This window comes from Entelurus aequoreus, linkage group LG04, assembly GCF_033978785.1.
Source record: "Entelurus aequoreus isolate RoL-2023_Sb linkage group LG04, RoL_Eaeq_v1.1, whole genome shotgun sequence".
NCBI classification, from domain to species: domain Eukaryota; kingdom Metazoa; phylum Chordata; class Actinopteri; order Syngnathiformes; family Syngnathidae; genus Entelurus; species Entelurus aequoreus.
Genome location: NC_084734.1, coordinates 5,053,461 through 5,067,361, shown reverse-complemented (window position 1 = coordinate 5,067,361; position 13,901 = coordinate 5,053,461). Strand labels below are relative to the sequence as shown.

Here is a 13,901-nt window from a genome sequence, read left to right as displayed (position 1 = left end):
TTTGCATTTTAATTAACGTGGGATTATTTTTTGTATTTAGAAATAATAGTACCAACTTTTTTTTTTTTTTTCTCCAACATTTGTGGCACTGGCGTGGCGCCCCCTAATGGACGGCGCCCTTAGCATTTGCCTATACGGCCTATGCCACGGGCCGGCCCGGCCAAACATAACAGCGACGTGGCCTTCAGTGAAACCGACTTTCACACCTCTGCTATAAAGTATTGGTACTCTCAATTTTCTCAACACATCTCCAGCCATCTTATATTAGGATTTGAGAGATTTACAAACAGGTGGCTCAGAACAAACTCATCCCCAAGTTAGCCAGAGCTTTTCTTCCTGTCACTCACACACAAGTGACCTGGAGAAATGCAGGGTGTTGCACAGAGAAAAACCATGATGGTGATCATTGAAGCGTCAAACAACTGCCAAGAAGCTAAGAAATATGATGAACTTATTATTGCAATCTAACCCGCCAGTGATATATATATTTATAGGTAGTTCTAGTTCAGAGTAATTTATAATTTAAAGAAAAGGGGTGGGATTAAATAAGTGTAAACTTCTTCTCACTCCTTTTCAAATATGTAAAAAAAAAAGGAAAAAAAGAAAAAGAAAGTCCAATGCTCATTTGTTTTTGTTTTTTATTCTCCATTGTTTTCATTTTGTTATTATGGCTGTTAAGGCTATAGCACTGTATTGGATCAGGCTTGCTCTTGTTTTTATGCATATTTGAAATAAAAATATATCAATCAATCAATATAGAAGATGATTGTGGGGGGGCGTGGCCTGCGGACCTGCAGCGAAGCGGGGTGTGTCAGGATGGGCTTGGAGATTAGTGACAGGTGCGTAGATGACACAGCTGTGAGTGTTTGTCTGATCACCTGTCGCTCTGTTAAAGGCAGCAGTCGGGAAGGAGAGGAGGTTGTTGATGGTGGAGAACGAGCGAGAGAAACTTGAACATGGCTGAAAAGCACAACTTATTGCAAAATAAATCATCGATGAACACGGCTGTCATGTCTGTCATTGGTGGTCCAGGGAACCCGGAGGAGCAAAACCTCCACAATGATATTAACAAACATGAATTTAGTCTTTGATTTGGATTTAAAAACAGGCATTTAAAAAAAAAGGTGGTGGTCTTTTATTGGTGTCAGTGTGGTAGATTTAAACTGCAGATGTACTGTAAGCAAATATAGAATGTATAACTCTGACATAATTGATGTTGTCTTCAAGTCTATGTGGATCGAGCGCACAACCTTCACCACCGTCTATAAGTTGCCGGGCATCCTGCGCTGGTTCGAGGCCATTGACATGCAACATGTAAGTCTAGTGGGCCTTTAATCCATCCTGTCATATTTACAGTAAATAATGTCTTCTGGTCCTGCATGGACACATCTCCAGACCACCTTGTCCCCGTTGGAGAACGCCATAGAAACCATGGAGTCCACCAACGAGAAGATCCTCGCTATGATCAACCAGTATCAGGCCGACTGGAGTCTGCCCATCAACCCTCTCTCTATGCTGCTCAACGGCATCGTGGACCCGGCCGTCATGGGCGGCTTCGCCAAATACGAGAAGGTACGACATCGTGGACCCTTGCGGAACTCATCGAGGCCGAAACAAACGTACAATCAATAGGTTTCTTGCTCTCAGGCTTTCTTCACAGAAGAGTATGCTGAGCAGCACACGGAGGACAAAGACAAGCTGCTGCGTTTAAAAGACCTCATCGCGTGGCAGGTGACCATGTTTGTCTCACTGTCGTCTTTCTTCATGTTCATGCACAAACTATTCTGCACATTACACACAACGGGCCTGATCTACCCTATTTTCCGGACCATAGGGCGCACCGGATTATAAGGCGCACTGCCGATGAGCGGGTGTATTCAGGTCTATTTTCATACAAAAGGCACACATAAGGCGCATTAAAGGGGTCATATGTGACATGTGCTGGCAAAATGAGTCACAATGAGGACATTTTAAAAACGGAGTTATTGTTATTTCCACATTCTCCATCTAAAGACCTTCAGAATGATATATGGTTTGTTGGAATCGGACAGGAAATGACCGAGTTACATCCGATTGAAGTCGACCAAGTTTGAGGGTCCATTTTGAGAAAAACCAGATTAAAGTTTACTGTTCCAGAATAAGAATGTTCCAAAACAAAACTCCATAGCAACCATACCTTAAAAGTCCTTGTAGCAACACCAAAATTGGTACAATTAAAGTCAAATCCATGTCTAAAGGAAAAATATATATTCAACTCTATTGAAAACGGTTATGTACAAAAATGTCAACACTGTTATGTCACAGTTTTGTTGTTCACTGGTCAGTTTGTCAGCTGGTCAGCTGTCCGGAATATTCCTGTTTAGCAGCACTAGGAAGATTCGCCGACTGCAGTGAATTTAGCGCACTTGCAACCGCCTGTGTACCCTCTCCACCTTCTAAATCCATTACGGAATGTAAAACACTCTAACTTATCCACAAAAATAATAATTAAATGTTCGAAAATCACCTTTTTTCACATAATATTCCGCTGGAATGACTGTGTTGTTTTTCATCAGAGCGCTGCCATGATCCCACAATGCACCGCGCGGGGTGATTCAACCAATGAGGGTACGCCTCACAGCGACCGCTTAGCAACAAGCCGGATTTGTTTACGTCGGGACAGGTTTAAAAACTCGAATTGTATTGGTTCAGAATGGCGTCATGGGGAATTCCATGCTCATTTTTAGAAAGTAGGTCAACTTGGCGTCACAATGATAGCAAACATGGCTAGGGGGATTCCCCCTTATTGCCGCCAGTGAGCGTTGAAAACACTTGACTTTCTCAAGGAACTTTAACACAAAGGACTCATTTCTGAAGACATACCTCGTACAAAACCTTCAAATAAAGGTGATTTAAGATGTTGTCTTGCTATTTCCATGATTGGGATTGCTAGATTGTGGCTTTATGGACTCATTTTTGTGAAAATCTTAATTTCAACCAAGATACATTTTTTTCACTTATTTGCCTGGAGCTCAAAATTAGCCTGTGCGTATTCCGACTCATTTTGCCAGCACAGGTCACATATTATTTTAATTTTTTTCTAAATGTAAAAGACTTCCTTGTGGTCTACATAACATGTAATGGTGGTTCTTTGGTCAAAATGTTGCATAGATGATGTTTTACACATCATCTTCAAGTCGCTTTCTGACAGTCGCTCCAGGATGCGCCGTTTTGTGGGCGGGTCTTATTTACGTGCCTCCACTTGGACAGCGTCTTCTCCCCGTCATCTTTGTTGTAGCGGTGTAGCGTGCAAGGACGGGAGTGGAAGAAGTGTCAAAAGATGGAGCTAACTGTTTTAATGACATTCACACTTTACTTCCATCAATAACGGAGCAGCATCTCCTCATTCGTGGCTCACTAGTCCAGGGGTCACCAACGCGGTGCCCGCGGGCACCAGGTAGCCCGTAAGGACCAGATGAGTAGCCCGCTGGCCTGTTCTAAAAATAGCTCAAATAGCAGCACTTACCAGTGAGCTGCCTCTATTTTTTGAATTGTATTTATTTACTAGCAAGCTGGTCTCGCTTTGCCCGACATTTTTAATTCTAAGAGAGACAAAACTCAAATAGAATTTGAAAATCCAAGAAAATATTTTAAAGACTTGGTCTTCACTTGTTTAAATAAATTCATTAATTTTTTTACTTTGCTTCTTATAACTTTCAGAAAGACAATTTTAGAGAAAAAATACAACCTTAAAAATGATTTTAGGATTTTTAAACACATATACCTTTTTCCTTTTTAAATTCCTTCCTCTTATTTCCTGACAATTTAAATCAATGTTCAGGTAAAAAAAAAATGTTTATTGTAAAGAATAATAAATACATTTTAATTTAATTCTTCATTTTAGCTTCTGTTTTTTCAACAAAGAATATTTGTGAAATATTTCTTCCAACTTATTATGATTAAAATTCAAAAAAATTATTCTGGCAAATCTAGAAAATCTGTAGAATCAAATTTGAATCTTATTTCAAAGTCTTTTGAATTTCTTTTAAAATTTTTGCTCCGTAAAATCTAGAATAAATAATGATTTGTCTTTGTTAGAAATATAGCTTGGTCCAATTTGTTATATATTCTAACAAAGTGTAGATTGGATTTTAACCTATTTAAAACATGTCATCAAAATTCTAAAATTAATCTTAATCAGGACAAATTACTAATGCAGTTCCATAAATTCTTTTTTTAATTTTTTCAAAAAGATTCGAATTAGCTAGTTTTTCTCTCCTTTTTTTCGGTTGAATTTTGAATTTTAAAGAGTCCAAATTGAAGATAAACTATGTTTCAAAATTTAATTGTCATTTTTTTTGTGTTTTTTCCTCTTTTAAACCTTTCAATTAAGTGTAAATATCATTAATTATTAATAATAACATAGAGTTAAAGGTAAATTGAGCAAATTGGCTATTTCTGGCAATTTATTTAAGTGTGTATCAAACTGGTAGCCCTTCGCATTAATCACTACCCAAGAAGTAGCTCTTGCTTTCAAAAAGGTTGGTGACCCCTGCACTAGTGCAACAACAACACCCGAAATGTGTCCCGTGAATAAACGTCCGACCGGAACTCTCTAATAACTAAAGTTCCTTGGTTGAATTATAAACTCACTACACCGGTATGTTTTAGTGCTTTCATGGTGAGTTTACCGACAGATATAAAGTTAAAGTACCAATGATTGTCACACACACACACTAGGTGTGGCGAAATTATTCTCTGCATTTGACCCATCACCCTTGATCAGCCCCTGGGAGGTGAGGGGAGCAGCGAGCAGCAGCATTGGCCGCGCCCGGGAATCATTTTTGGTGATTTAACCCCCAATTACAACCCTTGATGCTGAGTGCCAAGCAGGGAGGTAATGGCTCCCATTTTTATAGTCTTTGGTATGACGATCTCAGGGCGGACACTCTAACCACTCTTACTCTTGTGACGAATCAACCCCGAATTTACAGAAATTGCCGAAGATATTCGGAGCGGAATATTGAAAATGGTCGACTGACATTATTTCCACATACTTTGTGGGATTTGGTTTAATGGATACAACCAAGCACAATTAATAAGCATATCAAGTCAACCTGTTTTTCCACCATACTGCTACTTTAAGAGCTGATTTGGAGACATCAGACAGTGTCTGTTGGCATTTGTTTTTAATGGCGTTCGTTTTTCCATCTAGAACCCTGGTTTCCAAACTTACCACCTCAGAAAACACTCGGTTCTCCAAGTACCACCACCATGATCAACATTAAAATACATACTTCATTAGAAACAAAGCAGAGGTTTTATTTAACAATTATATTCAATGTAATATTACTCATAATTTGAACAGTAACACTGCATTTGGATATAGGAAAGTACTGAACTGTACTTTAATCTAGTGATTTTTTTTGACGTACCACTAGATGGAGCCTGTGTACCACAGTTTGAGAATCCCTGATATAGAAGATATTGTTATGGTTGTAGGAGGGAGTTGTGACGACACGGTTCTACAAGAGGGCAATGTTGCTCTATGATTTATTATATATATATATGCACACAATATAATATATATAATAATGAAACAATACTAATAAATAAACTATAGAATGGTGTGTTACTAAACCCAAGAGAGTGTATGTGTAGGATTAGCTGAAGTGTGTGTTAGCTGGTGTTGAGGAGAGCGAGAGGAGGGCCAAAGCAGGAAGACTGTCCGTGGGGAAGGCAGATGATCCAGGGCGAGAGAGAGGCGTCAGAGTCCGTGTCCATGCAAGGGGGGTCGAGGATCGAGGGAGGCAGTAAGAATCCAGAGGGGAACGACAGGAGCTCCAAGAGGAAAAACTCGGTAAAACACTGTGGGAGGACAACAAGGACATCAGACAAGGAGTGTCTTGTCTCGGCGCGCTGCCAGCGGAGGTGCTGGAAGACCCAGCTGCCGGTGAAAAGCGAGTTCGAGCCCGCGCCGTGACAGATATATTCGTAACACATCTCCGATATGACAAAACCTCTTGCAATATAATTCCAGCGCTCAGTCGCCGGTCATGCCGGCGTCTCCTAGAGTGCACCTCTGGCGCACTAAAAAGTGTGTTCAGTTTCTAAAATGGTGCGTATTACATCTGCCCGCTGCTTGTTTCAAAACATAGCCAAACGCCACCGATCAAGCATGATAACGTAAATGTGCGGTAAATGAGTGTCTCCCTGGTGACTGCTTCATTTAAATATGACCGCCTGCACCACTTTGGCGCTCGTTATCATTGTAAACAAAGTCTTAGTCGATCACCCACAACTAGCCCACTAATATAGTACACACAATGTTACAGTTTGCACATGTTGTTTATGTCTGGTTCACACCAACAGCGCTTGCCGCGAACAAAGCGCCGTCATTTTTGTCAATTTTTCCACGAATATCCCGATCTCCGAAGTAATGTTATGCTTTGATATGCTCTGATACGAATTAGTTGCCGCTTTGTTTCCGTTCCTCACGCTTTGATCCCGCTTTGATACGTTTTATTACGCTTTATTGAACTTTATTACGCTTTGATGCGATCCTGACGCTTTAAATCAGGCTCTGACACGATTATCAAGCTCTGTTGTGCATTGTTACAACAAAAATAAAAAAAAATGTGAACAACTCAGTATACTGTTTTCCACACATTTTTTATATTCATTTATTTTTTCAATTTCTCTTTTTTTTCTCCGTTATATTATGTTTTATATCTTCATTTCTTTTATTTTTGTCATCTTAATAAATATCTATCTTTCATTTCTTATGCTAGTTGAAAATAATAAAAGGCAATTATCCAAACATTTTTTATATCCATTTATTTTTTCAATTTCTCTTTTTTTTTCCGTTATATTATGTTTTATATCTTCATTTCTTTTATTTTTGTCATCTTAATAAATATCTATCTTTCATTTCTTATGCTAGTTGAAAATAATAAAAGGCAATTATCCACACATTTTTTATATTCATTTATTTTTTCAATTTCTCTTTTTTTTCGTTATATTATGTTTTATATCTTCATTTCTTTTATTTTTGTCATAGTAAATATATATCTTTCATTTCTTATGCTAGTTGAAAATAATAAAAGGCAATTACCCACCCATTTTTTATATTCATTTATTTTTTCAATTTCTCTTTTTTTTTCGTTATATTATGTTTTATATCTTCATTTCTTTTATTTTTGTCATAATAAATATATATCTTTCATTTCTTATGCTAGTTGAAAATAATAAAAGGCAATTATCCACACATTTTTTATATTCATTTATTTTTTCAATTTCTCTTTTTTTCCTGTTATATTATGTTTTATATCTTCATTTCTTTTATTTTTGTCATCTTAATAAATATCTATCTTTCATTTCTTATGCTAGTTGAAAATAATAAAAGGCAATTATCCAAACATTTTTTATATTCATTTTTTTTTTCAATTTCTCTTTTTTTTCCCGTTATATTATGTTTTATATCTTCATTTCTTTTATTTTTGTCATCTTAATAAATATATATCTTTCATTTCTTATGCTAGTTGAAAATAATAAAAGGCAATTATCCACACATTTTTTATATTCATTTATTTTTTCAATCTCTCTTTTTTTTTCAGCTATATTATGTTTTATATCTTCATTTCTTTTATTTTTGTCATCTTAATAAATATCTATCTTTCATGTCTTATGCTAGTTGAAAATAATAAAAGGCAATTATCCACACATTTTTTATATTCATTTATTTTTTCAATTTCTCTTTTTTTTTGTTATATTATGTTTTATATCTTCATTTCTTTTATTTTTGTCATCTTAATAAATATCTATCTTTCATTTCTTATGCTAGTTGAAAATAATAAAAGGCAATTATCCACACATTTTTTATATTCATTTATTTTTTCAATTTCTCTTTTTTTTCCGTTACATTATGTTTTATATCTTCATTTCTTTTATTTTTGTCATCTTAATAAATATCTATCTTTCATTTCTTATGCTAGTTGAAAATAATAAAAGGCATTTCTTTTATAAAACGTAACATATTCTCTTTATTATTAACATTTTCATACAGAACAATGATAATGTCAAAGTGCAACATCAAACATCAGAAGTACAGAAACAATGATCATCGTATAAAAAAGGCAATGATGCAAAAGAGAATGGATTTGTAATCCTGTGTTGGTTTTACATCAAGTTTCAATGTCACTAGTCAATATCACAGTCACTTCCTATTGCGCTTTGAACCAAGATCTGTTTAGCTTTCCTACGCTTTGAGTCAAGTTTTGCTGAGTTTTGTCAGGCTTTGTTACGCTTTCATACGCTCTCGGCGCTTTATTCCTTTTTTGACAGAGCGCAGAATTTTTTTAAACCGTTTAAAATTTTTTTGGCGAACTTGCCGCATGTCCCGCTTCACTACAAGCTTTCCCACCATCCATTAGGACCCTCACGCTTTGTTACGCTATAACGCCGCTTTGCATGCCCCTTTGCATGCCGCTTTAAAGCGCCGTTGGTGTGAACCTAGCATTAGCACTCGTTATTGGGATCTTAGTAGATGAGGCCCAGTGTGTCAGGTGTGTGTGTCCCATACACATGGATGTGTGTTTCTTACAGATGCCGTTGCTTGGCGGAGGTATCGCTCTCCATGGCAAGAGAGTGACCGATGACCTGCGTCCTTTCCACGAGCGCATGGAGGAATGTTTCAAAGAGCTGAGGAAGAAAGTGGAGAAGGAATATGGAGTGAGAGAGCTGGTAAGAAGTCGGAGCAGGATGGGCTCCAGGTCTGAGCGTGGACTCTGGACCTCAGTCCTATCTCTACTCAGACAAACATTGCGGTTATTAATTATACTTGTATTTTTTTAATTAAAAAAAAAGAGATTATATATATTTTTAAATGTCAACAATTTTGCAATACAAGAATTTGGAATAAAAACTATAATTTATTTAAACAATTAGCCTGATAGTAAAATAATAACTAACACGTCCAGATGAAGTGCAACTGTCATGGTGGACAATCCAAAGCAGCATAAAGCATGTTTGTTTATTGATAAAAAGGCTGTGGATGATCATTTATTATGGGCATGAAAACCAATATAAAGTTTTACGACAATTGTTATAAGCGATAAAACACTGCATATTATTAATTATTATTATTATGTCTGCGTAATAATAATAATAATTATTATGCAGACAGAGTAAGACAAGAATTTTGGATGAAAAGGCCAGGATGTCTGAGAGTGTTTAATAAGGATTGTGTGCCAACAAATGTTCACCTGCATCTATATATTGTTTAGGCACTCTCACAAATGTGCTGCTTGCTGTATAAATGTTGTCCTTCTCTGGCTTGTCATGATCAAATATTATTAATTAAAATGATGACACCTTTCACTGTAACACAGCAGCAGTAGTTCTTGTTCACAGCCGAGCTCAGCACAAAGATGTCAAGTATTTTTGTAGATTGTGCAATGTGGTGCCCCCTCATACACACACTGCACACTTCCTTCCCCTACACACACTGCACACTTCCTTCTCCTACACACACTGCACACTTCCTTCCCCTACACACACTGCACACTTCCTTCTCCTACACACACTGCACACTTCCTTCCCCTACACACACTGCACACTTCCTTCTCCTACACACACTGCACACTTCCTTCTCCTACACACACTGCACACTTCCTTCTCCTACACACACTGCACACTTCCTTCTCCTACACACACTGCACACTTCCTTCTCCTACACACACTGCACACTTCCTTCTCCTACACACACTGCACACTTCCTTCTCCTACACACACTGCACACTTCCTTCCCCTACACACACTGCACACTTCCTTCCCCTACACACACTGCACACTTCCTTCTCCTACACACACTGCACACTTCCTTCTCCTACACACACTGCACACTTCCTTCTCCTACACACACTGCACACTTCCTTCCCCTACACACACTGCACACTTCCTTCTCCTACACACACTGAACACTTCCTTCTCCTACACACTCTGCACACTTCCTTCTCCTACACACACTGCACACTTCCTTCTCCTACACACTCTGCACACTTCCTTCTCCTACACACACTGCACACTTCCTTCTCCTACACACACTGCACACTTCCTTCTCCTACACACACTGCACACTTCCTTCTCCTACACACACTGCACACTTCCTTCCCCTACACACACTGCACACTTCCTTCCCCTACACACACTGCACACTTCCTTCCCCTACACACACTGCACACTTCCTTCTCCTACACACACTGAACACTTCCTTCTCCTACACACTCTGCACACTTCCTTCTCCTACACACACTGCACACTTCCTTCTCCTACACACACTGCACACTTCCTTCCCCTACACACACTGCACACTTCCTTCTCCTACACACACTGCACACTTCCTTCCCCTACACACACTGCACACTTCCTTCTCCTACACACACTGCACACTTCCTTCTCCTACACACACTGCACACTTCCTTCCCCTACACACACTGCACACTTCCTTCTCCTACACACTCTGCACACTTCCTTCTCCTACACACACTGCACACTTCCTTCTCCTACACACACTGCACACTTCCTTCTCCTACACACACTGCACACTTCCTTCCCCTACACACACTGCACACTTCCTTCTCCTACACACACTGAACACTTCCTTCTCCTACACACTCTGCACACTTCCTTCTCCTACACACACTGCACACTTCCTTCTCCTACACACTCTGCACACTTCCTTCTCCTACACACACTGCACACTTCCTTCTCCTACACACACTGCACACTTCCTTCTCCTACACACACTGCACACTTCCTTCTCCTACACACACTGCACACTTCCTTCTCCTACACACACTGCACACTTCCTTCTCCTACACACACTGCACACTTCCTTCCCCTACACACACTGCACACTTCCTTCTCCTACACACACTGCACACTTCCTTCTCCTACACACACTGCACACTTCCTTCTCCTACACACACTGCACACTTCCTTCCCCTACACACACTGCACACTTCCTTCCCCTACACACACTGCACACTTCCTTCCCCTACACACACTGCACACTTCCTTCTCCTACACACACTGAACACTTCCTTCTCCTACACACTCTGCACACTTCCTTCTCCTACACACACTGCACACTTCCTTCTCCTACACACACTGCACACTTCCTTCCCCTACACACACTGCACACTTCCTTCTCCTACACACACTGCACACTTCCTTCCCCTACACACACTGCACACTTCCTTCTCCTACACACACTGCACACTTCCTTCTCCTACACACACTGCACACTTCCTTCCCCTACACACACTGCACACTTCCTTCTCCTACACACTCTGCACACTTCCTTCTCCTACACACACTGCACACTTCCTTCTCCTACACACACTGCACACTTCCTTCTCCTACACACACTGCACACTTCCTTCCCCTACACACACTGCCCACTTCCTTCCCCTACACACACTGCACACTTCCTTCCCCTACACACACTGCACACTTCCTTCTCCTACACACACTGCACACTTCCTTCCCCTACACACACTGCACACTTCCTTCCCCTACACACACTGCACACTTCCTTCTCCTACACACACTGCACACTTCCTTCTCCTACACACACTGCACACTTCCTTCCCCTACACACACTGCACACTTCCTTCTCCTACACACACTGCACACTTCCTTCTCCTACACACACTGCACACTTCCTTCTCCTACACACACTGCACACTTCCTTCTCCTACACACACTGCACACTTCCTTCTCCTACACACACTGCACACTTCCTTCTCCTACACACACTGCACACTTCCTTCTCCTACACACACTGCACACTTCCTTCTCCTACACACACTGCACACTTCCTTCTCCTACACACACTGCACACTTCCTTCTCCTACACACACTGCACACTTCCTTCTCCTACACACACTGCACACTGTAGTAGGCCTAAGTATTTATTAAAAACAAGGCAGAGGTTTTATTTTTCAAATATATTTATTACTTAGTATTTCCTTTCATTTTCTTGTCATCAATTTATGTAATATTTTTGGATAGTATTTCATGTTTTTAATCCTTTTTTTAAATGGTATTTATAATAGAGTGCACTAGCTCTCATGTTATGTTGCACATTTATTTTAGGGTTCTATTGCTGTCCTAATTGTTTAATTTGCCGTCGACCATGGCCTACATACAGTATTAGGATTGTAACAGTATTTGGATTGTAACAGTATTAGGATTGTAACAGTATTAGGATTGTAACAGTATTGGGATTGTGAACAGTATTAGGATTGTAACAGTAATAGGATTGTAACAGTATCAGGATTGTAACAGTATCGGGATTGTAACAGTATTAGGATTGTAACAGTATTAGGATTGTAACAGTATTGGGATTGTAAGAGTATTAGGATTGTAACAGTAACAGGATTGTAACAGTATCAGGATTGTAACAATATTAAGATTGTAACAGTATTAGGATTGTAACAGTATTGGGATTGTAAAAGTATTAGGATTGTAACAGTAATAGGATTGTAACAGTATCAGGATTGTAACAGTATTAGGATTGTAACAGTATTAGGATTGTAACAGTAATAGGATTGTAACAGTATCAGGATTGTAACAGTATTAGGATTGTAACAGTATTAGGATTCTAACAGTAATAGGATTGTAACATTATCAGGATTGTAACAGTATTAGGATTGTAACAGTATTAGGATTGTAACAGTATTGGGATTGTAAAAGTATTAGGATTGTAGCAGTATTAGGATTGTAACAGTATCATGATTGTAACAGTATTAGGATTGTAACAGTATTAGGATTGTAACAGTAATATGATTGTAACAGTATCAGGATTGTAACAGTATCAGGATTGTAACAGTATTAGGATTGTAACAGTATCAGGATTGTAACAGTATTAGGATTGTAACAGTATCAGGATTGTATCAGTATCAGGATTGTAACAGTATTAGGATTGTAACAGTATCAGGATTGTAACAGTATCAGGATTGTAACAGTAATAGGATTGTAACAGTATTAGGATTGTAACAGTATTAAGATTGTAACAGTAATAAGATTGTAGCAGTATTAGGATTGTAACAGTATCAGGATTGTAACAGTCTCAGGATTGTAACAGTATTAGGATTGTAACAGTATTAGGATTGTAACAGTAATAAGATTGTAACAGTAATAAGATTGTAGCAGTATTAGGATTGTAACAGTATCAGGATTGTAACAGTATCAGGATTGTAACAGTATTAGGATTGTAACAGTATCAGGATTGTAACAGTATCAGGATTGTAACAGTATTAGGATTGTAACAGTATCAGGATTGTAACAGTATTAGGATTGTAACAGTATTAGGATTGTAACAGTAATAGGATTGTAACAGTATTAGGATTGTAACAGTATTAGGATTGTAACAGTATCAGGATTGTAACAGTATTAGGATTGTAACAGTATTGGGATTGTAACAGTATTTGGATTGTAACAGTATTTGGATTGTAACAGTATTAGGATTGTAACAGTATGGGGATTGTAACAGTATTAGGATTGTAACAGTATTAGGATTGTAACAGTAATAGGATTGTAACAGTATCAGGATTGTAACAGTATTAGGATTGTAACAGTATCAGGATTGTAACAGTATCAGGATTGTAACAGTATCAGGATTGTAACAGTATTAGGATTGTAACAGTATTGGGATTGTAACAGTATTAGGATTGTAACAGTATTAGGATTGTAACAGTAATAGGATTGTAACAGTATTAGGATTGTAACAGTAATATGATTGTAACAGTATCAGGATTGTAACAATATTAAGATTGTAACAGTATTAGGATTGTAACAGTATCAGGATTGTAACAGTATCAGGATTGTAACAGTATTTGGATTGTAACAGTATTAGG

The 13,901-nt window shown here is 38.5% G+C and overlaps 1 protein-coding gene across 1 annotated transcript in view; it reads left to right on the top strand.

Annotated features, from left to right (window-relative positions):
* Positions 1–13,901, top strand: part of LOC133648209 (dedicator of cytokinesis protein 2) — a 337,149-nt gene that overhangs the window by 308,977 nt on the left and 14,271 nt on the right. Inside the window, exons 43-46 of the mRNA XM_062044062.1 lie at positions 1,228–1,314; positions 1,396–1,572; positions 1,648–1,731; positions 8,584–8,721. Coding sequence (XP_061900046.1) covers positions 1,228–1,314; positions 1,396–1,572; positions 1,648–1,731; positions 8,584–8,721 — 486 coding nt within the window. The remainder of the gene's footprint in view (positions 1–1,227; positions 1,315–1,395; positions 1,573–1,647; positions 1,732–8,583; positions 8,722–13,901) is intronic.